The following is a 24,838-nucleotide window of genomic DNA, read 5'->3' on the forward strand; positions in this document are numbered from 1 at the left end:
ATTAGGAGGTCATGATTGATAAGGTCCAATGGGAAATTTGGCCAGGATGCCGGGGTTACACCCCTGCTCTTTTCGAGATACACCCTGGAATTTTTAATGACCACAGAGAGTCAGGACCTCAGTTTTATGTCTCATTCGAAGGACGGCACCTGTTTACAGTATAGTGTCCCCATCACTATACTGGGGCATTAGGACCCATGTGGACCGCAGGGTAAGCACCCCCTGGTGGCCTCACTAACACCTCTTTCAGCAGCAACCTTAGTTTTTCCCAGGAGGTCTCCCATCCAGGTACTGGCCAGGCTCACACCTGCTGAGCTTCAGTGGGCTGCCAGCTGGGAGCTGCAGGTTGATATGGCTGCTGGCCTTTAAAAATCTCAGGTTGTTAAATTATTAATAAAAAAATAATAATCACCATCATAAAAGTCATTAAAGATCCCATGCCATGTCTTGAATGAGTATGAGTATCAACCCCTCGCCTTCTTAAAAATTCCCACTTCATTTAATTGGTGAAGCCATTTCTCACTTCTGATCTGCTGTGCAGTGCAGTTGCTAATGCATAATGGCACATCATAGAAGTGAGCTCCCTTTTGTGTGTAAAGCAGTTTGGGATCCTTTGAGATGAAGAACGCTATGCAATATAAATGCAAGCAATTACTTACTTTCATGCCATGTCTTAATCTCTTTTTCATCGTTGATACTATAGTTGGATCAGGTTAAACTCTTAAAGAACAGTACCACACATCTATATATATATAATATGTACTTTATGCATGCGAGTATAAGATACTTGCAACCTGTCAACATTATAACCATGTAAGTCTAGATATAATAATAATAATTGCTTACACTTATGTAGCGCTTTTCTGGACACTCCACTCAAAGCGCTTTACAGGTAATGGTGACTCCCCTCCACCCCCACCAGTGTGCAGCATCCATAATTAACATTGTACAAGACCATTACAAAACCATTCATTCATTTGTATGCAGCAGATACAAATAACTGCACATACCTGTATACTGAAACTGAAAAAAATATTGGGGACAGTTCCTTTCTCTCTGAAAGTAGGATGGGTTCATTCATGCTGCTACATGGATGCATTCCAGCGCAGAAATGGTGGAGGGGGCCAGCATTTTTCTTTCTTTTGCCCTTAATTCCTTTGCTTTCATGCAAGACAGCTGATAAGGGCAGAATTTAGCAAATGTGTGTAATATTCAGTTCAGGTTTTCTTCTGGTAAGCAATTATATAATAATTTTATAAACAGTATCAGCCAGATTAAAATGATTTCAAGGTAATAAGCAATTTAATGTAATTAAGTAACGAAGATCCACTGATACTACACTACGAAATAAAAAAAAAGAAAAATATTTACAATACAGAAATAATTGCATTTCAGTCTTTATTAAAATGTATTTACATTATCAGCAACAGTTAATAGTTACATATTTAATACATTTTATACAATACTTATTTTAATAAGTACTCCTGATAGGCTTGTGCTGTATACCTGTGTTGCATACATGCGGTTCTGAAACTAGACCAAGGAGACTGCTGTCAAAATCTGCTTTGGCAAACCCCAGAGACTACTGTAAGTAAAGCACCACGCCACACACACTGACTTCTAAGTTCATGGCTAAAAGTTACTGCACTTTCATTGTCTTTTCTGTACAACGTCGCTAGAGAAAATAAAACTGTACCAATAAACTGTGAGCACAAGAGCAATGAAATGCGGCAGCACTGCCACATTGAAGGCAGAATTCATTTAAGAGCTTGACTTGACTGAAGTACTGAATAAAACCCAGAAAGCAAGACTAAACCCCAACTTCCCAAAATGGTTCAGAAACACACAACCCACATGAACTGACTAAAAACAATGGTGTCTGAGGAGCAGCAACTATTGGTGACGTGGTTCATCACTTTCCAGTGGGACTGATTATCACAGAGCAGGAACACACAGAACCTGGAACTGCAGAGGACAGCATGAACAGTTACTCACACTTCTAAAAACTCACAATAACACACGTGTCTTGGGGAAAAAAAGAGAGAATTCCAACTGGTAAAGTTTATTCTGCAAGGCCATGTCAAAGTACTTTTAGATACGGGGGCTGCTTTGGCAGTCTCGCCAGACAAGAAATATTTAACAACATGCCGGATGTGGGCCTAGCTGAAGGTTATCCGGATGGCACAGACAAAACTCTGAGGTAACAGTAACTGACACTGCATATTATTTGTTTTTTAAACAATTTGCAGTGATGAGTGATTTCATTTACTACTTTTGCAACATTACATACTTATATAAACACAAAACTAGCATTATCAAACTGCCGGTAAACAGACAATATTAGTGACATATGCCAAAATGTCAAGAAAAGTGCATTTAATTGGATATTTTACCCCCCTCGCATTAATAAATGAATTTGTCAACACCAATGATATACACAAGGAAGAAAGGCAGGAAACAAAAAGGTTTAATTATCTTGAATCTCTCTGAAAGTGCTGAGGATTTAGATCAGACAGACTCCTGTAAAACCTGTTCTAACGACAGTGATCTGGCTTCAGATTTTAAATTGACACATTCTTCACATCAAGACGAACTATTAAGGAAGTCAGTCGTTTTTATCAGTGATTCAAGACATACACAAACAGTCCAAAAAATGATTTCACAGTTACCAAAACAAAGTATATTGGATATGTTTCATGTGAAAGGAAGGCATCTGGAAGTGATGGTATGGAGAAAAGAAAACATGGACAATGTTCAAGCTGGATCTTGAGTTTTCCATTCAAGGTGTTCTGGCAGTCAAAAGGCCGTCCACTTCTCATTTCTACAGTGTAACTGTCTTGTTGTCTGAAAGTTACTATATCTTAGCATTCTTCATTTAGAAGTAGTGAATCACAAAATGAAAGTATGCTATAATTTGCATAATCTACAAACAACTCAGCAGATACAAGACAGCACTTGCTGTTGTTGAAGGCTTTGTGTTGAACAGGCTCCATCACGGTAAATGTTGTAACATGTTGCGAGCTACATACTTAAGGATGCCACCATGCTTGTAAAAAACAATATCCATTTCACTTTCAAAGAGAGCAATAACTTTGAAAGTCTTCCCGGTGCTGGCCTGAAAAATACAAAATAAAAACAGAGAAAGCAAAAATATTTCACTTTAAATACAAACTCCAATTGTACAGTCTGGTTAGTGGGTTTTTGATTATTTCAATAGTGTTATCTCTCTTAGCACCATCTAAAAAAATACCTTAAAACAAAGAAACACTGCCTTGTTTGACAAGTGCTTCTATAAACACTAGCATTGGAGAAAACAGAATTTATCTGTTTTATTTTTTAAAAAGGAGATAGGTTTGAGTTGTTTTTAAAATGTTACGAAGTCATTGCTTCAATGTACCAAAAAAGATAATGAAAACAGAGCAAAAGTGAAGGTAGCTGTAACCAGATTCACAGAGCTGCCCTGCAGAATGCACAAAGTAACTGATCGAAACCGACCTTTACTGTCAGTTCCTGTCGTGGGGAGAGGTCTTCTGGAACTGACACAGAGAATTTCTCCTTTCCAGACAGTCCTAGAACATCGGCACTTTCTCCAGGCAGGAACTGAAGAGGAGCTATCCCAATGCCAACCAGATGGTTTTTGTGCATTTGTTCAAAGCTCTCTGCTATTACGGCTTTCACACCCTGTTAAAAAAAAATACGCTCAAAGACACAAAACATCTAAGAACATCAACCCAAACTTTCTTGATTATCACATTATGGTAGAAAGTCTAACATTTCAAGACATAATTATGGACAAATAGGACTGCATTTCCTCAGTAATGTTCTCGTGAGAACCTTACCTTGATAATGTATATGGCAAATTTGGACAGTAAAGTCTTTTTAAGTGTTCAGCTTGGCTCCCACCCCTACATCACTAATACAGCATTAAAAATACAAACAAAATATCAAGAAAAATATCTAGGGTACACAGGAATGCAGAGCTAACGAGCCACAAATGTTTGCATGTCACAGTACATTCTGTCCCACATAAGTTCATTTTCTGTAAAAGACTATCACAAATTCATTCAAGACTTCAAGTAACTCCACAATTCCAGATGAATCAGCTGATTGGCACGTTAAGGTGAAACTCTTTTATAGACATACTGCTTTAATGTTTGATATTGTAAGTGCCAGGCTTGAGCAAAGCAGAGTCTGAACAGAATGGTGTACTGGAAGATTACCAAGAGATAAGGTCCTTTGGCAGCCCAGTCTCGAGAGCTTCCAGACCCATACTTCTTTCCTGCCAGAATGATCACAGGGATCCCTTCCCTCTGGTATTTTTCTGCTGCATCAAAGACATCGAGCTACAACACAGACAGCAAGCACACTAAATACAGCACGGTACTAAGCATTTGTTAAAGGGACAAATGTGCTATGGAAAAAAGGGCAATGAAATGAGCTATAGAATGGTCTAAATGTGATTATATACCGTATAAACTCATAAAAGTAATAAGGATTACTTTCTTTTGCTAGCAATGAATAAACATGTTGTTCTTTCCTGTTGAAATAATCAAAACAGTAGCTGGAAAAAAATAATATCAGGACAAATGCTACAGTAAGAACAGTCTTTCCATTAATTTTCAGGAAGCTGCTTATTCCTGGTGAGGGTCGCAGCAAACAAATGGCAGGTCTACACACTGTATGGGACACTAGAGCATCTTGGGGCTCCCACTAGCACATGTGGAAGATGTAAAGATGTCAAGTAAACCAGAGCATCCTGTGAAAACCCACGTTAACATGGGGATAACACACATTGCACAAAGAAGGAGCCCCACTCTGGAAAGAGAACAATTAAACTTGCAAAATAGGCAGATCAATACAGAATTTATTAAGCATTAAAACAATACTTAAGACCTTTGCAGAACAATGACTGAACATCCCACACAGTCACTTACAATTTGTTCTGATGGAATATGCAGTGTCTTAGGCCCCGTCTTTCCAATAAAGCGATTCTGCAACTTGATGCTGGCAAAAGTGCCTCTAGTCATCACAGCATCATTTCCTCTGCGAGCCCCATAAGAATTAAACTCTCGAGGAGTCAGTCTGAAAGAATATTTTAAACTGAGTTTAGACTGAAATATAAAAAGTTTCACACAAAACCATAACAATCTGCCAGAATTTGTCAAAATAATGTCTAGCTTTTCAAAGGCATTCATGGCTGACTAATTTGGTCAGTTTTAATGCATCAAATTTTCTTTTATAATCCCAAACGTGTTTGTCCCACTTTTTTTTTTACTTTGATAAATTGTTTTTATTGGCTGCTGCACCCGCAGCGACAAACAGGTTTGGGATTATAAAAGAAAATGCATTCGTTACGATGCATTAAAAGCAAAAACTTGAGAAACAGAATAGCAGTTTTCATGTCTGTATTAGATTCGTCTCATAGTTTTCATGGATTTGAACAGAAAATGATGTAATCTGAGAAGAATTCTTACCGCTTGCTCATTAGGTATTTTGCAGCAGCGCTTGTGCGAGCTATACTTCCAGCAGGAGAAATGTGATCTGTTGTAACCATGTCTCCCAGGAAGAGCAAGGCATGGGCATTCTCAATAGACTGTGGAGCAGCTGGCTCTTTGGTCTGAAAATAACACATATTACACACAACTTGACAAGTGTCACACCTAAAGAAATAAACATCCTTCCACTTTAAGTCCCAAGAATTCTGTGGAGTTCTTATAATCGACATTCCTAAAAGTAGTTCAGCTGGGTAGCTGCGTCAGCATGCGTAGACTGCAAAGGAACAAGTAACAGGTTTATTCCATGCTGAAAAAAAGAACACAACGTTTTGGCCGTGGAGCCTTCTTCAGGTGCTTCTTCTTCAGGTGTTGACACCTGAAGAAGGCTCCATGGCCGAAACGTTGTGTTCTCTTTCTTCTTTTTTTCAGCATGGAATAAACCTATTACTTGTTCCTTTGATTCCTAAAAGTATCCTTATTGCCTGGTTTTTTTTTTATTATTTAAATATTATTTAAAGTAAAACTTACAAGTTTCTGGAAAAATGAAGGACATCTAATATATGTAGATTTTGGATCCCAAGAGAATGTGACACTTTCTTGTGCTTCAAGACCATTCCAGAGCTTGTTTCCTTTCTGCGAATAACAAGTACAATACAGATGAAATCAGAGCAGTCCAATACACAGAGACAGTAATTGAACTGATTTCAATTTCTCTGTAACAGGCAGGTACGCATTTCCTGTAGGGCTGACCTCCATCCTCTCTTTCAGCTCTCTGAACATGGATGGGATGACACTCTGCTCTTCTGTCTGCTGGAGTTCCTCTCTAGTGGGCCAGACATCACGCAGGTAAATCTCTCTACCATCTGAATTCTTGCCTATAAATAAAACAAGTGTAGGAATGAACATAAACAAGCTATATTTACAAAACAAGTTATAATTTTTCAGAGTCCATAACCCATACTAACTGTAATAATAGTTCACATTCAGCATTCTCTACACCTTAAAAACTGAGTAAAGGCCTAAAGTCTAATTGACAGTGCTTACCCAAAGGCTCCGTCTCAAAGTCTATGCCAACAGTGCCAGCTATGGCATAAGCTACCACAAGAGGTGGGGAGGCAAGGTAGTTGGCACGCACGCATTCACACAGACGACCCTCAAAGTTCCTGTTGCCAGACAGCACGCCGCATGCAACTAAGTCTCCCTGTGAACAAAATGTGAGGCTCAGGTTTGCAATACTTCTTGCTCAATCAATAAACGGTTCCTAAACCACTCTAGCAGTGATGAAGCAATGTAAAACAAAGGACATTTCTGAAGCATGTATCAGATGCATTGAGCAGTTTTTAATTTTTTTAAGAGAATCATATCTTACACAAAAAAAGGAGGACATGCTTTAAAACGTTACAGCCAAGAATCCTTCAAATAGTCTGCTTAGAGATACTCTTGAGTTCTAAGAAATGCACGGTAAATATAAGTATATTGAATATTCTGTTTCTAAATTCTTCTAAAATGATTGATTTTCAAAACCACTCAAATAATAAAACTACAAAAACTATGTTTTCATCAATGGGTTTAATATATTTTTACACTACACATTGCTATTCAATATATGAGTGGTTAAATACTTAGCACTAAGTTTAGCCATTCTTACGCAGGCAGATATTTATATACACGTCTAAAAACACTTAGTAAAAATCTGAATTTAAACACTACCTCTTTAATCGCTTCAATGACAGCATTTGGAAGCGGAGCTGTGTTTCCAACACAGGTGGCACATCCATAACCAATAACCTCAAACCTGCATAAGAAATATAAAGCAAAAACCCAAGTGACAGCGGAGATATATTAACAGCTTAAATCATATGCTTCATACACTGAAATGGAAAGCCAAGAAACTATTCATACACAGTAGTACAGAAACCACAAACAAGGGTTGAACATAGATTTACAAAGAAACGAGAGACTTGCAGTTATTTTCCAAATGTCCTTCTGGTATAACTTCCAATTTGGTTTGTACTTTTTTTAGCCTCAAAATAAATGGAAATAGAGCCTCAGCGTGATCAGTCCTTTGGGAAATTCACTTACAAAATGCTATAGCTTTGCCAAAAATGTAAAAACAAATAACCTCAAACTCACATAATGGAACGTGTCTTTTCTGAACATGCGTCCTTACTCAAAGACATACGTACCCGAGCTGACTGAGGTAAGGTAAAACGCCACTGGCACTGAGGTAGTGAGTCACCATTCCATTCCCAGGTGCCAAGCTGGTTCTTATGTAAGGTTTAACAACCAGGCCTGCCTCCACTGCCTTCTTCGCCAGCAGCCCTTCAACAAAAACACCACAATCCACCGTTACAAAGCAGTTTTTCACCTTCCTTCTGTAACGCGTTATTTCAGAGGCAAGGACTGTATTAACATCCAGACGCTGCTCACAGAGGCTCACCTGCTGCCAACATGACGGACGGGTTGCAGTTGTTTGTGCAGCTGATCACAGCAGCGATGACAACAGATCCATGGGCAAGCTTGTACTCTGCTCCTTCATGCTGAAAAGACACTACTGTGTTCTGTTTTTCAGAGGGAATATGAAATCCTTTAAAGCCAACCTAGAGCAAAATAGAAAGCATTTTGGTCCCACAGTTGATAGAAAAACATAAATTTGAGTCACTTCCTTCAACAAAATCAGGAGAATACCATCATTTCTTGAGATCTGCCAGTCTATCTTAAGCATTCTTTTATACTAATACTACTTAACATTAGACTGTCTTTCCTTAACCTATGAAATTAGTCTGATTTCTTACACAGTCAACAACTGTATATATTCGTTTTAAACATTAGCCATTTAGGATAATCTTGAACACGTGCTGTCTGTGATTCGGCAGAGAGAGTCTGTTGACTAAGAAATTAAACAGGAACTTGTTCTTTCCACTCTAAGGTTCAAACTGTTTTACCCTTATTCGGATATGACACCAAGATATCAAATCACCTAGAGGAAAAGATTCAGTGATATGCTTAAGTATCAATAATCATGCATGCTTTTGAAAATACTGAACAAGTGTGGCTTCAGTTTGGTATTTCATTTTTTGTGATAACTAACTTGCTTAATATGAGCATTCACAAGTTGATTGCTTTTTAAAAATAAATAAATATGCAATAGAAAAATAATGTGCAATACAATTACACAACTGATATTCCAATTCACAGAATTACAGATCCAAGAACAAGTGTCTTACCTTCTCATTTAGACAGTTCAAAAAATCCTGCTTCATGCTGGTAACAGCCACTCGGTCCTGAGATCTCTTAGGGCCACTCACATGGGGAATGATGGAGCTGAGGTTTATCTCTATTACCTACAAGGCAATGACAGATTTGGGTTATAACCACCATTTCAAATTTAAATTGTATCCACAAACACCTGGACTATTAAGTTATTGCACATTTTGAAATGTGAGATATTCCAGACACACCTCAGAATAATGTGGATCTTCTGATGGGTCCTCATAACTTCTAAACAGTTTCACAGCTTTAAGATAACCTTCCATTAATTCAAGTTTCTCTTTGTCAAACTCTGAAAACCAAAATAAGATCAGCATTAAATCAGTTTTAAGCACACAACACGAGACATGTAGCAACATAAACATATGTGAAAAACAAATGAAGATGCAAGTTTTAACTCCTGCTGTCAAGATATGGTGCATTTCATTTTTTTTGTTCATAAGGAATTTGAGGTTAATTATTTTCTTACTTGTTTGTTTCAAGTGCTTCAGTGTTATATGATCAACAGGGAAAAAGCTCACAGTGGCATTATACTCTGGGCACATGTTGGCGATTGTAGTCCGGTCTCCAGCAGATAACTGAGACACTCCTGGCCCAAAGAACTCCACAAATTTACCCGCAATACCAGCCTGTCGAAGGTGCTGAAAATCAGAGTATATTTTGAGTGAGAAATTTAAAATGAAACCAAAAAATAAGTGGTATATACAATGCTTTGACACTCTGGGTATCTTCATACCTTAGTGATGCCGAGGACGATGTCTATAGATGTAGCTAAAGTTTTAATGGATCCAACTAGCTTGCATCCAACAACCTGGGGTAAAGCCAAGGACACAGGCTGGCCAAGCATAACAGCTTCAGATTCAATACCTCCAACACCTACAACAGATGGAATACATGCTAAGTGACAGGAACACGGAAAGGCACTCACATCCAAAATGTTCTAGCATACCTCAAGGCAATAAACCACTAGCTACAAAAATGCAAAGTGAAAAATGAAAATGTTTCAGGTTTTGACACTGTGGGAAGTAAACTTGCAGGGCAAACATCAGCTTACTGTGAAGAAAAACCAGAGACACTCATATGGAAACATTTACAAGGCAAATAAGAAACACCCTGGAATAACAGTTAAAATAAAGCACGAGGTTCTCCGTGCTTTTACACAACTGTGCTGACGCAGCTACCCACCTGTATTGCACAATTCTACTTACCCCAACCCAGAATCCCAAGGCCATTGATCATGGTTGTGTGTGAATCTGTCCCCACTACACTGTCAGGGTAAAGAAACCTCCCATCATCTTGGACAACGTGTGATAGATACTCGAGGTTCACTTGGTGCACAGCTCCCATTTCAGGAGGCACCACATTCACATTTTTAAAAGCCTCTGAGCACCACTGCAAAAAAAAAAAAGAAAAAATGAGTTTTGTTTTTCATTATACCCACCTGATTTAAAACAGACCAATTGTTTGTTTTTTTTTACACCAAAGCTTTCAACTACCAAGCCCACGACCTCATACAGAGGAGAATGACCCAGTGACACTGACCCAGCATGTACTCAGGCTTTACTGCCTAAAGTGCTCTGGTAGCCCTAAATGTTATGCGCCATTTCAGTGAATGGAATTTTTGGGCGTTAGTTTCACATTTACAGTATCTTCGGGGGCTTCTTAAATAAGAGCAGAGGCTTTAAAAACATTCCTGCGTTGACAGTTTGTTCCCTGCTGTGCAACCAATCAGAAAAAAATAATCAGTAACAGATTATTTGGGGTTTAGATTTAGGCAATTCAAATACTATCGGCTCATGTTTTGCACTTAAATAATTTATCAACTGCAATATGGATATCATCCACAAAAATAAGATAAACTGTTAAGACTTAAGAGTGTGTGTCCAGTCTGTTGTTTTAGAAGTGTTTTATGCCACGTTCTATATAATGCATATTCTATGGGGAAAAAATTCAGGATGTTTTCCTAAGCGCTATGCAGAAGTGAGGCTCGAGTGCCATACCTTAATGAACTGCAGCCGCTCCTTGTTCCTGCTTAGCTCCATTTCTTGATTCTTCAATGCTACTTCCGGTCTGTAAAGGACAAGACGGAAAAATTAAAATCAGCACCAATGTTTTAATCACGCTGTAACACGTTAGGTTTATATAAATATTACGTTATGTATCATATTAAGTAAATCATTTTTAATATTAAGTAAAAAAGAACGCATCAATCCACGCTTCATACTCGGACACAGGCTGCAGATGGAAGGGGCACAGGACCGGGGTGTTTTCAATCTGGACAGCAGTAGGTCTTCCTGAGGTACCAGTGCCCTGGCCATCTTTACAAGACCCTTTACAACTTTTCTGACTCCCACACTGGCTTCTCCGGGGCTGTGGTTTGGCTGTCGAGGACCTGGCAGGTGCTCCTGGCCCTTCACCTCCTCCTGGGTTTGGAGCATTCTGGATTGCGCTGAGATAAAACAACACCACGTCTTCACAGAAGTGCGATTCACCTTTACACACCAGGCGACTGACAAACATACCAGACAATCGTAAAAATATTGGTAACAATCACACAGTATGAAATAAAACAAAGATTACATTAGTCTCAACATGCTGAGACGCGTGTCTGTGAGCCAGTTCAACATGGGGAAATCAAAAGAGTGCAAACCTAAACCATCACAAAAAAAATGTGAATTCAGACGAAAATAAAAATATAACTTCAACACTGGCACTAAAACATTTTGAAAAGGTTTGAAAGTGAGTGGAAAAACTACACATAATCCACTCACCATTTGCTGAAGTCTATCTGAATTGAATGGTCAACAATGAGATCAGTGGGACAGAGGGGGTTGACCTGGCTGGGGTCGCCGCCGTGCTCCTTCACTGCATCTCTCATAGCAGCCAGATCCACCATGGCCGGAACGCCCCTGTCACGACAAGCACACGCTGTCACGCGCGGCGCACGGAAACCGTGTTCATCTCACTCACGCGCGTGACATTTATTGTATCCTAATGGTAATCTAATCCCTATAAATTCCTGTCCTTCTACTCTTCTATCCCTCTTAACAAGCTCGCAGACAAAGCATTTCATTGCCGACAACACTGCTGTCTGCTGTACTGTTCGTGCATTGATAAATAAACCTTGATTGACTGATCGACTGAACTGGATACTGGGCTCCGAAAGCAGCCAAGAGCGACACTTTCAAAGCCAAGCAGATGATTTTGGAGCGGACTGCAGCCTCCGCCAACACCCCTGGAGTTTCAGGAGAGAGTTTCAAGCCAGGGACTCACGTGAAATCCTGGAGGAGAATGCGAGCGGGAGAGAAGGGCACTTCAGCACTACTCTGCTGCTGGCACCAGTCAAGTATATTAAAGACATCCTCCTTCTTCACATAGAACCCATCACATTTCCGGATTGCAGCTTCCAGTATGACACGGATGGACAGAGGCAACAAATCTATGTTGAGAAAGAAAGATGAATGAAAGTGCTGGAAACAGAAGTATTTTCCCGCAATGTCATGCTTGTACTATATTAGGGTGTCGGTGAACCTGCTTCTAAAAATGTTAAGAGGAATGAAGGCCCTTATATGGCAAAATAATGTCTTTAAAAGCGAAAGCAGATCTCAGTATTTTTGCTATATATCTTAAACAAGAAATGTTTGTGTTTTTTTTTCTAATTGTGCAAAGGCAAATGGATGCAACAGTTTAATGGATTGCATGTGATCTGTTATGATTTTTGTATCTAGATTCTCCTGGGTAAAAAATGTGCTTATTATTTGTTTTATGAGACAGTTATGATTTTGATTGACTGAGTATAAGACATCACTTTGCATTTTGACAAAAGTAACTGAGAGACTCATTTAGAAGACTTCTAAAGATCCAAATATCAGCGGCCTGATGAGGAGACACCTAAGCAACTAATAAAGGGAAAGCAGGATTGACTGAATTATTAAAGTTCTGGAGTGGCAACGAAATTACAAATGCCGAGAAGGAAACAGAATGGATTCATATTTTACAACAGTCCACAACACAATCAAACAGCACCACAGCTGAAATTATTTGCATTTTATTAATTTTTCCATTCACTCACCATATCGTGGGTCATTGAGCTTCTGCGGGTTAAAGAAAAATCTGTTTTCATTTCCATCACTTTCCAAGGTGTCAATCAAGTCTTTGAAAGGATGATCTGAAAAAAAAACAGTGTATGACTTAACTATAGCCTCTTTTTATAAGTGTTCCTGTATGACCACAACGGAGATTATGGCATTGTTAACTTTACTACAAAACCAGGTTGGCAATTCATGATCTTTATTGACACTATGTTTGGACTGGTTGGATTTACTACTGTGGTTGAAGTAAAACCCTGTGACACCTTATGACTACATGCTCTAAAATAAAAAAAAGGTTTTGGTTGTATTATAGAGTCTTCCTTTGTTACATTAGATGAAATCTACTTCAGTTACTGGCTCATAGGTCAACTCCAGTACAAGTGATTAAAAGTAACTGTATAATGTTGACCCCTAGCTGCATCTATAAAGATACATGTTCTACAAACCCTTTGAGTGTTTTGGCAGTCAGACTCCTCTTAACTTGCAGTTCTGTGAAGGACTAATTTAACAGTGTGGCGTGCTCAGTAAGAAAATTCTCCAGAGGCTTTAAACTGCCAGAAATATCTCACCAGATTATACTGGAGCAGTTTCTTCCTAATCAGTACTGGCCGAATGTTTTAATCTGATTTAGGAATGCGTTTCTCTGCTCACTCGTATGAACTTTGCTTTCTAATTCGCTTTTGCTGAAGCACAAAGTACTGAACCTAGTCTTCAAAACTACAGTAGTTAATTGATCATCAAAATACTCTGTTAAGCTCCTTTAGTCAAATAAATATCCTGAGTGTTCAAAATCAATTCTTTTACTGTAAAAACAGCTGTATGAAAACTACACTATAACTAAATTTCATTACTGTTTTCAATCTTTCATTGTGTATTTCCAGGGAGGAGAATAGTGCCTCAATCTTTATTCCCATACTTGACTCAGTTTAAATTTCTTTAAGACTTGTAAATAATGAAATACAGAATGTCATGGGGAAAAATAATTATTGCCTTCTGTGTTACACTGAATATGTTCCTCTTTACCAAAAACATATGTATAACAAGGGTGTGGTGTTACTAAACACTGTATTAGCAACCAACGATGAGAAAAAACAAGCTTTTATGAAAATCCACCTTAGTAGGATACGAAATAAACAAAAAGTGGAACAAAGTGTGATAACTGCTATTCAAGGCTGATATGCAAGCTTTTTATTAAAATTAAGGAAGAGCATTTTGCTACCAGCTGCAAGAAAACATTAAACTCCTAGTTCTAGGTTTTCTCTACAATAAAGTATAACACAGCATAAAATAAAAAATGGTATTACGTAATGATTTGAATAATTGGACATTAAGGCTAAAAGCTCAACCAAGCAAAATTTACATACATTAACAACACATCAATATATCCATTTTGGATGTTGTTGCAATATTACCATTAACAATGGCAGTAACTACTGTGACTGAAAGACCTCTTTTCGAAGCTTCCAGAATGCTTCCAGAATGGTATTTTCCAGTACCCCCAGTTTATAATCTAGCTGCCAACCCTGCTGTATTTCCAAACTAATAAACTCCATAGGGAAATGCATATGCCCGTTTCACAAAAGTGATCTTCCTGCAATGTAATCTTTCACTGCATGAAACATTCTAGAAATACATGCTTTGCAATATATGTACTTGTGTGGGAAGAAGTCCACTTCCTGATTATATCTATTTTTAAATGTAAAATGCAAAACTACAGCAAGTCATTAAAAATCACTCCTGATTCACAGATGCGGAAACCCAAACAGAGGGATTAATTCAATTCAACATACTTCATTCAGAACGAGGAGGTAATTTAATAGAACAGAGATACTGCCCATCAGCGTGAGCGTTGCACCCAGGGACGTATTTCAAACCTTTCATCAAAGAAAACGTGGGTTTTAAAACTCCTACTGTTCGGTTCTTTTTTGTTATGGGCGGGGGGGGCGCCTACACTTTCTGACAGACAGACCCACCCTCGACTTATCGTTTCCAACGTACAGCACAGAACTGCTGCTATGGACAGATAACTTGGAAATGACATTATGAAGGCTGTGTCTCAGCTCAAAACGGCAGCTCCCAATTCGATGGGGGTCTTCCAACCGAACGAGCAACAAAACCATCATTCTTACAAGAGGTCTGTGGTGTACTGAATTCAACTATTTTCGGGTGCATTTATCGCTGTCGTTTTTAAGATTGCGGTTTTGTTTCCTAAGCAATAAACACCAGAAAAACAAACAAACCAGAAGCCCCTTTTACCGACTGACGCAAAACATATTAATATATACGGCAGGAAAGTGTCGTGCAGGTTTGACACCCAGGCACAAGAAGGCAGACGAGTGACAGCACGAAACGGACCCCGGCCTGGGCGAAACGGCCACTCTCGTCAACTTAACCCTTTAAAACGCGATGCAGACATCACAGCGGAAACATTCACCGCTCCCAGCCGAGTGCAGCGCAAGCCACGGTTACTCTAAACCGAGAAGACGGATCATTAAATTACTAACAGACTGTTCTCTCCTGCTCGGGTCAGTAACTAACACAGGCAGGCAGCGAGCACTAGGGAAGGCAAGTGGTAGGAACCGCACAGCTATGTAAAGAAAAAAAAAAGGATATCCAACGTAAGTAGCGGTTAGTACAACAAACTGAAAGCTGGCTAACGTTACTCGAAACACTGCCACTGGACGCCAGCGCTTCGTCGTGGCTGTTATTAATTTCCTCTTTGTAAACTCGCTTACCTCCTTGTACAGCAGCGAGCGCCATAGCGGGGTCTGAACAAGACACGTTCTCCTCCGCCGTCCATGGCAACGCCCCCCGCGGCGTGCCGTCCAATCGCTGGGCGCGCCGCGCCTCTAGCGTACCCGCCCCCCTCCGCGGCAGGCAGTCACGTGACAGAGGAGGGGGTTGCAGGGTGCTGTGCTCGGGCGCCTGCGCCTATACGTGCTTTTTTAAATGTGTTTTATAACTAACTGTACACCGTGTTCAGAAACAAAAGTTCACGTTCTGTGCCCACACCAGTCACCCTTACTGTAGAACAGCAAATTCCCCGTGTTTAACAGAGCCGTCCTCTAATCTGGGCCCTTTCCCGAGACTGGGTGAGAAGGGCACGGCAGGTCGCAGCTGGCGTTTGCCTGAGCCGCCTGTTAAAAGCGCAACAGAAAAATACATTGATCACGTTATGAAATCTGAGGGCAATTATGGTTAGGGCCGCTAAATACCACCACAACCACCCTTGGTTGTTACTGAAAGAATCTGTGCGCCGAGTTTATAAGGTTGTAAATAGCGAGTTTGGAATGTGCCTGCAACCTTACTGCTGTTAAAAAAGAAAAGCAACTCCTATATGACTTCGCTTTTGTGTACACTCATTTTTTTTTTAACACGAATCCCAGTTTGGAGCACCTAAAACACGGATATGGCGATGTCCCGTGTGTGACAGGAAGCAAGGCGCAGGCCCGGCTGACCTTTCACCCCGGCGGTGTGTCTCCCTCTCCGGGCTCGCATTGGTGACCGAGCCGGCATGACATTTGGTGAGATCACGAGTAGGCCGGAGGTTTCACGCACGATCTTCCTTCCTGACAGAGAAATCTCACATGCTTTGAGGAGACTGTTGTTGTTTAAAGTCCGAACAATGCGGTAGCCAGACGTGGGATTTCAAAGAAGATACCTATACGGTGAGTTAAAACCATTTTGCGTTTTTTTAGAGGTCGGATTTGCGCCCATTGTGCCCGCATTGACAGTGCTGTGTGTTGCTCACACGGAAGTTCCGCAACTGAAATAATGCTGGATTCTACAGTATCTGAATGATAACGAAGTGTTATGGGGGAAAAAAAACGCCAAGCGTTTGAGGTGAAACCGCTCTTGAACCCAGATATTGTGCAGAACTGAGGAGCAAGGACACATTTCACTCTGGTCCAGGGTTCACTCCGGCTGGCGCAGTGTACCTGCATGGCGCTTTAGCCCTAAAGTGAAATTATTCCAAATGCAATGTGACGTTTGAATAACTGCCGAAGCTAGCGAAATCCGAAAATCTGTCTGCAAGTGAGTGTTGTGATACTGTTCATGTTCTTAAGCAAGTGAGGAGCTTCAACTACTTTATATCGGGCATGTAGTGTATTTCCATCTCTCTTAAAACCAGCGTCCTGTGTTTATAATTTGAAGTAATAAAACGTATGCTATCCGCACCTACAAACTGATAATACCTGTGTCTGTGTAAACCGCAGATATATAACCAGCTTGTGCAGCGGTTGCAAAGCTTTTGATTGTTGTCTGACAGGCTTTTCTTAAAAATGTTTCGTATAAAAAAAACTACTGCCTTTGTGGTTTTTACATTTTCATTTTTAGGTTATTCTTTTAATTTTGAAGTTCTGAATTAAGTCCTACTGATAACGACGTTCGCTCTTGGTGAATACATCTCTTGTTTTTGTTTAGTTTCGACAAATTTAACACAGAAAATAACCTGTACAGTATATATACTGTGATAGCTAAAAAGAGCCGTTCGTTGGCAGTCAGTCGTCGTACTCCTCTTACGCAAGGATCTCGAATTTATAAAAAATCTCTGAATAACTTGTAATTTATAAAATCTGATAATCACGTCGTGTGGCACTAACATGTTCTCCCAGTTTTACTAAATAGAATTAAAAATCGCTACATCTCTTCCCTTTTTTAAGTAGATATAAACTTATCTACTGTAATAATAGTGTACTAATGTTACAAGCAGGTGTTAATTATACTGCTAAAGGTTTAAAGAAGAAAACAACGTGTAAACACCAGTTCACATTTTAAGTTCTACATTTTAAGAAAACTGCCATTTATATCACATAGGATGCTATAGATATCTGGCTTTATATCATTGATCACAAGATGTGTTTTTGTGATTTAAGTACAGCATCAACATTTGTTTATTATCTCACAACAGCTGTATCACCTTTGTACTTAAGAGGAATGCTACCCTACCAAGGACTGAAGTCCATGTCGGAAAAGTCATATCATTTAAACTGGTTGTTTCAAGGGAGAAACATTCCTTCCAAGTAGGGGAAAAAAAAAAAAGATTTACACACACGATTCCAGCGCTTAAACAAAAGCAAGGCTGTGCATGCTTTAAAAATTGAGAAGAACAGACCGACCTGAAGAGTCAAAGTCCTGTTTTTGCTTAAACCTAGTGAGATGGAACTGTCAGTCCCTCAGTAATGGCAGACAGGGTTATGTAGCGAACTCCCCCAGTCTGTGTAGATGGTGCGCCAAGTCCTCTCGGCTGGCATGTGCAGTGCACTGTGGGAGTGGGGGGTCTGACCGGCTCGCTCTCTTCCTCAGGCAGCTGGAAGTCTATCCGATGAGGGCGCGCGGCTGGCCGGACGATGCAAGAGAAGAGGAACATTCAGATCATAGAATGGGAGGATCTGGACAAGAGGAAGTTCTACTCCTTCGGGGTGTTCATGACCATGACCATCCGAGCAGGAGTGTACCCCGCCACGCTCATCCGCACCCGGCTGCAGGTGCAGAAGGGGAAGTCCCTCTACGGCGGCACGCTCGACGCCTTCCTTAAGATCCTCCGGGCCGAGGGCGTGCGCGGACTCTACCGCGGGTTCCTGGTGAACACCTTCACCTTGATCTCCGGCCAGGGCTACATCACCACGTACGAGCTGGCCAGGAAATACGTCTCCGCCTACTCTGAGAACAACACCTTGAAATCGCTGGTGGCCGGCGGGTCGGCGTCTCTGGTGGCTCAGAGCATCACGGTCCCCATCGACATTGTCTCCCAGCACCTCATGATGCAAGGACAAGGAGGCCACATGGGCCGCTTCCAAATCCAGCCCAAAAACGTTTTGGCGGCAAAGCACAAATGGATGTTTGGCCAGACCAGAGACATTATAGTTCAGATTTTTGCAGCCGACGGCGTCCGGGGATTTTACAGGGGTTACGTGGCGTCTCTCTTAACGTACATCCCAAACAGCGCGGTGTGGTGGCCTTTTTATCATTTCTATGCAGGTAAAGGTTCCGGTGGAAATCCAGGCAGAGGTCTACCGTGCTGGATCCGTGGCTCGAAGAGTCAGGTCCCAGAGCCTTCGGTGGAAGAACATGTGATAAGCATCTTATACACCTTTTCAGACTAAAATGCGATGTGTCCCCCTCAGACATAGAAATTTAAAGCTGCGGTCCTCTACATAACTTGACCAAAGTCTATGCTACTTGTTTACTCCTTTGAAATTGTTTATTGTACTGAAACCACTTACTTTTGTCAGCACAGTTTTCCACATTAAAGAGCACTGGAACATACTGCGAATTGACTTTATTAATCCCAGTGGTTGAACCCTTCTAGTCCTAAGTACCCGCATGACATACACTCCTGTTCACCTTGCAGTTTACCATTGCCCCTTTGTTTCGCTGTTCTGAAATTAACACTTTGAACATTTGAACTTATCCGTAATTGAAAGAGACATAAAACAAGTGTTTGATCCAATTGTGTTTTATTTTGCTTTTGATCTATGAAAACCGGTCACCAGGCACTACTGATGGAAGCCCGTTTGATAAAAGGTCTACTCTTTTTCAGGCTGTAAATCTGCTCTCTCCACAGAACAGCTTTCCAAATGGGCACCCAGTGAATGCCCACATCTGCTCCTTCAAGCTATGGCTGGGCCTTTGGCAGCAGCAACTGCCTCTACTGTCACCAACCCTATGGATGTGGTCAGGGCCAGAGTGCAGGTAAGCTCTGGAACTAGCACTGCCCTTTGATTTCTGCATGACATTTTCATCACACATTTACACCTATCCTTGACTGAGCCATGCAATATGTAGACCTCTCTTATATCAACATTTCTATTCAGAAAATATATACATCATCTAATTTATATGATCTTCCACCAATGGGGTTTTAACAGTTTGTTCCCACAATGCACATTTTTGCTTTTTTATTTCACGTGCAGTACTGTTACCGCAAGGACCTGAATCTGCCCACATTATCTGGATTATATTAATTTGAAAGGAAGAAAGTGGCAGCAAATTCAGCTTCAAGCTGGCAGAAAGTACACAGACATAGATCAAAACTTGCTTTCCTTCAGACAGGCAACCAGATTTAGGTAGACTTGTCCAGAACTGATCAACAAAGAAGTTTTGAAAAAAAGTTCTGTTTTTGATTTACCATTTTTGATTATTTTTAAAAATTTCACTCCACTCAAAGCGCTTTACAGGTAATGGGGACTCTCCTCCACGACCACAATGTGCAGCCCCACCTAGATGATGCGACAACAGCCATAGTACACCAGAACGCTCCCCACACACCAGATCTCAGTGGGGAGGAGAACAGAGTGATATGGGGATTATTAGGAGGCCATGACTGGTAAAGTCCAGGGAGAAATTTGGCCAGGTTTAACACCCCACTCTCTTATAGAGAAACAGCCTGGGATTTTTAATGACTGCGGAGAGTCAGGACTTTGGTTTTATGCCTCTTCTGAAGAAATGTGCCTTTTTTACAGTATGGTGTTCCAATCGCCATACTGGGGAATTAAGACCCTAACAGGCCAGAGTAACATCCCTACTCTTTTCAAGAAACACCCTGGGATTTTTAATGACCACAGAGAGTCAGGAACTCGGTTTTATGTCTCATCTGAAGGATGGTGCCTTTTTACAGTACAGTGTTCCCATCACTATACTGGGGCATTAGGACCCACACAGACTGCAGGGTGAGTGCCCCCTACTGTCTCCCATCCAGGTACTGGCCAGGCTCACTCCTGCTGAGCACCAGTGGGTTGTCAGTTGTGAGCTGCAGGGTGATATGGCTGCTGGCGTTGGATATCCCCCCTGGAGTATCTGTCAGGAAGTGTGAGTTGCTAGTGGCTTACTAACAACAGAACTAAGATGTTGGCGTTTGCTTGTTCCAAAAGGTGGAAGGCAAGTCTTCTGTGATCGAGACTTTCAGACAGCTCCTGGCTGAGGAAGGCTGCTGGGGCATGACCAAGGGGCTGTCGGCCCGCATCATCTCCTCCACGCCAACTGCCATCGTCATGGTCGTGGGCTACGAGACCCTGAAGAAACTGAGCCTCCGACCGGAGCTTGTCGATTCCAGACACTGGTAGAGAAGGGAAAGTAGCTAAGAGTCTGTGCCCTTTCTCCCCGTGCTCCAGCCCCATTTATTATTTTCTTTACAACACTTTCATCGTGTTGCCCGGTGAAACTTCATTTTGGGAAGGGAACAACTATTATCATGTTAAGTCAGGGGTGGGTGCTTCCCTTTTCTCGAGGGTACTGTAAATGTCTGTAACAGCTCCCTGACAATTTATATAAATTTACCTGATATATACATTCTTGAAGAAAGAAACCTACGTTCTTTTAAGTTTTTGTGTTGTGAAATACCAATGAATTAAGAGAGAGTACTCCTTAAACCTCATGTATACAGTATGTTGAGATGATAAAATGATTTAGTCTCATTTTTAAATTACAATAGGAATAACTCTTTAAATGGCAACTCTAGATCATAAATTAGGCTAGAAACTCTTATTAGATCACATACAGTATTCTAGTGAATCTGAAGAATTAGGGTCCCAGAAGAGGGATATAGAACTCATAAAGGTTTGAAAATTGCTATTCCATCAGTTTTGAAATTGATCTTTGCTCCATCTACTGTATATACTACTGCTGAAGATGGGGAACATCATGTTCAGTTCTGCCAGTGTAGCTATGGAATTGCATTGTTCTCTGTACGAAGGAGATGTAGCCACATCTGTGAAAACCATTATAGCACAAGACCTTTGGTCATTTTAACAGAATGCTGGAGTTAAAGATGGACATTGTAAGAAATGTAAGAAATGAATGCATATTTTCTGAGTATAATTACAGCATTGCACAGTAGGTGGGTTTTCAAATTAATGATAAAAACTTTTCAAAGAATGATGGTAGGCCCATATCATACCTTTTTACAGCAGTCAGAGTTATATCAAGTCAAAATTTGGAACTGGTTTGAAATTCTCTTGGCTCTCTATATACGGTAGAAGCATAATACAGTAGATGTATTGCAATCTTATCAACAGCTTAAAGCTACACTCACAGTAATGTTTTGGGCCAAATTCCGTTTTTACCAAATATTGTGGATAAGCTGCTTCATGTAAATTATATGTATGTCATGTTTCTCTGTAACTAATACTTTATAAGTATTAGGCTGTTGGTCTATTGTTCAGTACTGCTGGCATACCCAGTTAGAGCACGGTGTGAAACGTTTGAGAGGTGGTGGTTAAGAAAGCTGCTAACGTCTTTTAAAGCATGGTCTTCATCCACTGAACCTTGTTAGTGCATCTGCAAGGCTTATTCCAAGCTGTCGGTTTTATATTCAACTTTATGAAAGAAGGATAAAGAATTTATTTTATCACAACACTAACACATTCCTCTTAATCCATGATCTAGTGACAGGGGCTCACATTTTCGGACAGGAACCATCTCTCACTGGCATCAAATGTGTGATATTTTCTAAACCAGATTTCTGAAGTGCCCGTAACAGGGTTCTAAAAAAAGGGTCTTTTTCTGTGCATTTACTAGACTCGTCTTTCCAGGCGGGTGTGTGACAGCAAACTGAAATTGTGGTGTAGCCGGAATGTGGGGACGAGCAGAGGATCTGAAGAAAATCTCAGTGCTTTCCATCCACGAGAAAGTATCAAATCAGCATCTTAAATTACAATAGAAATTGATCAATTTTGAACTAAGTCATATCTGTGATTTACTTTAAGAAGTTTCGTTTTCGTTTACAATGTCTAAACTTCAGAAAGAAGTACTTTTGTTGCCTTAGTCACAAAAAGCAGATTTGCCAAATTCCTTCAGACAGTTTTCTTGTTTTCTGGTTGGTTTGTCAGATCAGTCTTACAGATGACAACACTGCTTTCATTACAGAAGCACAATATGGAAGCACAAAATATGACATGACTGGTCAGATTCCAGATTGCGAGTGTGGTTAGTTCTGTACTAAATGGCCAAAGAGCTGGAGCTAATCTGGTGAGCATATCTTCATTCAGATCACCATATTCACATGTTTCATCTAGGTACTCCACATTGAAGAAAAAAATAAACAGGATAAATACTTTACTTCACTCTCACCAACTGTAAATGTAAAAACATAAGCATCAAACTGCAAAAACTGTTAACCCAGATGTACAGAACTAGCACTTGAGATCCTGTACAACACTTTTACCAGATAGGGTACCACTCACAGTATACCTCAGATTATCAAAAATTGTTCATCTGCAATTAGATATTAAATGTTTTTCTCAGTTAGATGATGAACTATTTCATTTGTTTAATTTCTCAAATCAACCTTATATTGCTGGGAGTACAGATGTACTGTGAATGTGACGTTAAAAACTTACCAAGGCAATTTCAATTGGCGAACAGTGGAGTAGCCTGTTGCTATAGGGTAAAGCTATCTTTATGTCCTAATTGATTTTTGGATTTCGTAATCTGTAAGTATACTAACCTATTTACAGATATGGCTCTGTGTCAACAATTCAACATGTATAGCAGTTAGTGCAGTGGCAAGCTGTTCAAATTAAAATATGGTACTGAATTAAACTGTTATATTATTAAAACAGGAAATGGTAAAAAAAATCTAAGATTGATTTTGGAAGCAGCTTAAATTATATCAGTGTTTTTTTTTAATGCACTTTAACTTGATAGCACCATAGAGCACTCCTCTCTGTAATATTGTCCCTGTTGCTTACTAAAGCAGTTCCATAGTCTTTGTGTTTGCATAAAAACCTTCCCAGTCTGTTTTGGAGTGTCTGGCCTCCTGCATTCAACATGACAGACATTGGACATTGCACTGAATCCATCTTTTAATAGAACATGCAGTACTAAAGTACCTGAACGAAATTTTCAGTGCGGAAAACAATACCTACAAAATGACTTCTGGAAGCAGCAGCATTTTGAGAGCAACACTTCACTTCAGGAAATAGCCTGCAGTATCCACAATATGAAAGCTTGGTTTGCCTTTTTTTAATCATTAATTATATTTTCAGAAGAGATGTTGACTATGGGAAATAACTTTAAAACTTTAATTCCTTTTTTTTCCTCAACAGGTTTGCTTTTTGGGTGAAAGAATAGTCTTTTCATTTAAATTTTATGGAGTCTTGTTGTAGTATCTTCCATAAAATGATCCCTTATTCCTCTTTCCTGATCTAAAAATGGTGTGTGTAATTCTAAGCAATTTGAAAATTTCAACCAGTACATGGTTTATTCATTGAAGACTTTCATTGATACGCTGTAATTATGTTGTCCATGAGGTGGCGCACTGGACTGCAATGAGAGTAGGAAAAATACCCATATACTGTACTTAATATTGCGGTTCTTGAGTTGTTTGGAATAAAACTGGAGGGTTTTGTCAGTGCAATATCATGTATAGTTTATTTTTCCCTCTCCATTATTAATGTAGTAAAGTGATATCTTACTTCCAGCTTGTAAGACTTTATTTGGTGGTGGTATTTACAAAGATCCATGGATTGGATATCATGTTTTGTTTTTAGTGCTTGTCATTTTAATATTTATTAAGGAGTTAGATTTTAAAAAGTTGCTTTCTTGCTGACATCATGTACCATATTTCTCAGAAACCTTTCATTATTACATTCTAATAAAACTGTGAAACAAGTCTTACATGGTTTGGTTTTGGTTTTAGGAAAAGTGCATTACAATATCAAAACCTATTTCGAAGCATTAAACAAATCTCCTGGATTTGTCACTGAGCAACATTGATAATTAAAAACCTATTTTTCACCTATGGAAAACTTGATTTGGAGTGACAATGGGTTCTGTAATCCAGATGAATGAATCATTTGTATTATTTATAGCTCCAGACAGATTTTGTTTGTGAAGATTCAGTGTGCTGTGTTTATCCGTGTGCTGTGAACGCCCACCTACTCACATGGGAGAATGAGACATTTACATTCATGCCTTTTAGAAAACTGCACTGATATTTCCAGTAAAGAAATATTACTGTTTGTATTAGTGATACAAAAC

General features: G+C 39.9%; 2 protein-coding genes across 4 annotated transcripts; one reads left to right on the top strand and one right to left on the bottom strand.

The window, feature by feature from the left end:
* Positions 1-1,381: 1,381 nt before the first annotated feature.
* Positions 1,382-15,653, bottom strand: ireb2 (iron-responsive element binding protein 2). 2 transcript variants are annotated; one of them, XM_088921709.1, is made up of 22 exons: positions 15,592-15,653; positions 12,838-12,933; positions 12,039-12,204; positions 11,537-11,674; positions 10,990-11,214; positions 10,766-10,835; positions 9,974-10,157; positions 9,502-9,641; positions 9,235-9,406; positions 8,957-9,057; positions 8,723-8,839; positions 7,936-8,095; positions 7,682-7,817; positions 7,206-7,290; positions 6,540-6,696; positions 6,246-6,370; positions 6,024-6,128; positions 5,475-5,617; positions 4,935-5,082; positions 4,221-4,343; positions 3,496-3,681; positions 1,382-3,115 (listed from the first exon to the last, which is right to left on the bottom strand). In XM_088921709.1, exons 1-22 carry the CDS (start codon positions 15,614-15,616, stop codon positions 2,993-2,995), a joined length of 2,925 nt encoding a protein of 974 aa, XP_088777835.1. In that variant the 5' UTR covers positions 15,617-15,653; the 3' UTR covers positions 1,382-2,992. The 2 variants fall into 2 exon arrangements, with proteins under 2 accessions (XP_088777835.1, XP_088777836.1); XM_088921710.1 differs by lacking the exons at positions 12,039-12,204; positions 15,592-15,653 and having other exon boundaries at positions 12,838-12,935.
* A 703-nt stretch (positions 15,654-16,356) lies between these two features.
* Positions 16,357-24,470, top strand: slc25a44a (solute carrier family 25 member 44a). Of its 2 annotated transcripts, none has more exons than XM_088919871.1 (4): positions 16,357-16,524; positions 18,164-18,838; positions 19,425-19,552; positions 20,731-24,470. In XM_088919871.1, the coding sequence occupies exons 2-4, from the start codon at positions 18,208-18,210 to the stop codon at positions 20,920-20,922; spliced, it is 951 nt and encodes a 316-aa protein (XP_088775997.1). In that variant the 5' UTR covers positions 16,357-16,524; positions 18,164-18,207; the 3' UTR covers positions 20,923-24,470. The 2 variants fall into 2 exon arrangements, with proteins under 2 accessions (XP_088775997.1, XP_088775998.1); XM_088919872.1 differs by having other exon boundaries at positions 18,168-18,838.
* The last annotated feature ends 368 nt before the right edge of the window (positions 24,471-24,838 follow it).

The sequence above is a fragment of the Atractosteus spatula genome, chromosome 7 (genome assembly GCF_055471065.1).
Source record: "Atractosteus spatula isolate fAtrSpa1 chromosome 7, fAtrSpa1.hap1, whole genome shotgun sequence".
NCBI lineage: Eukaryota > Metazoa > Chordata > Actinopteri > Semionotiformes > Lepisosteidae > Atractosteus > Atractosteus spatula.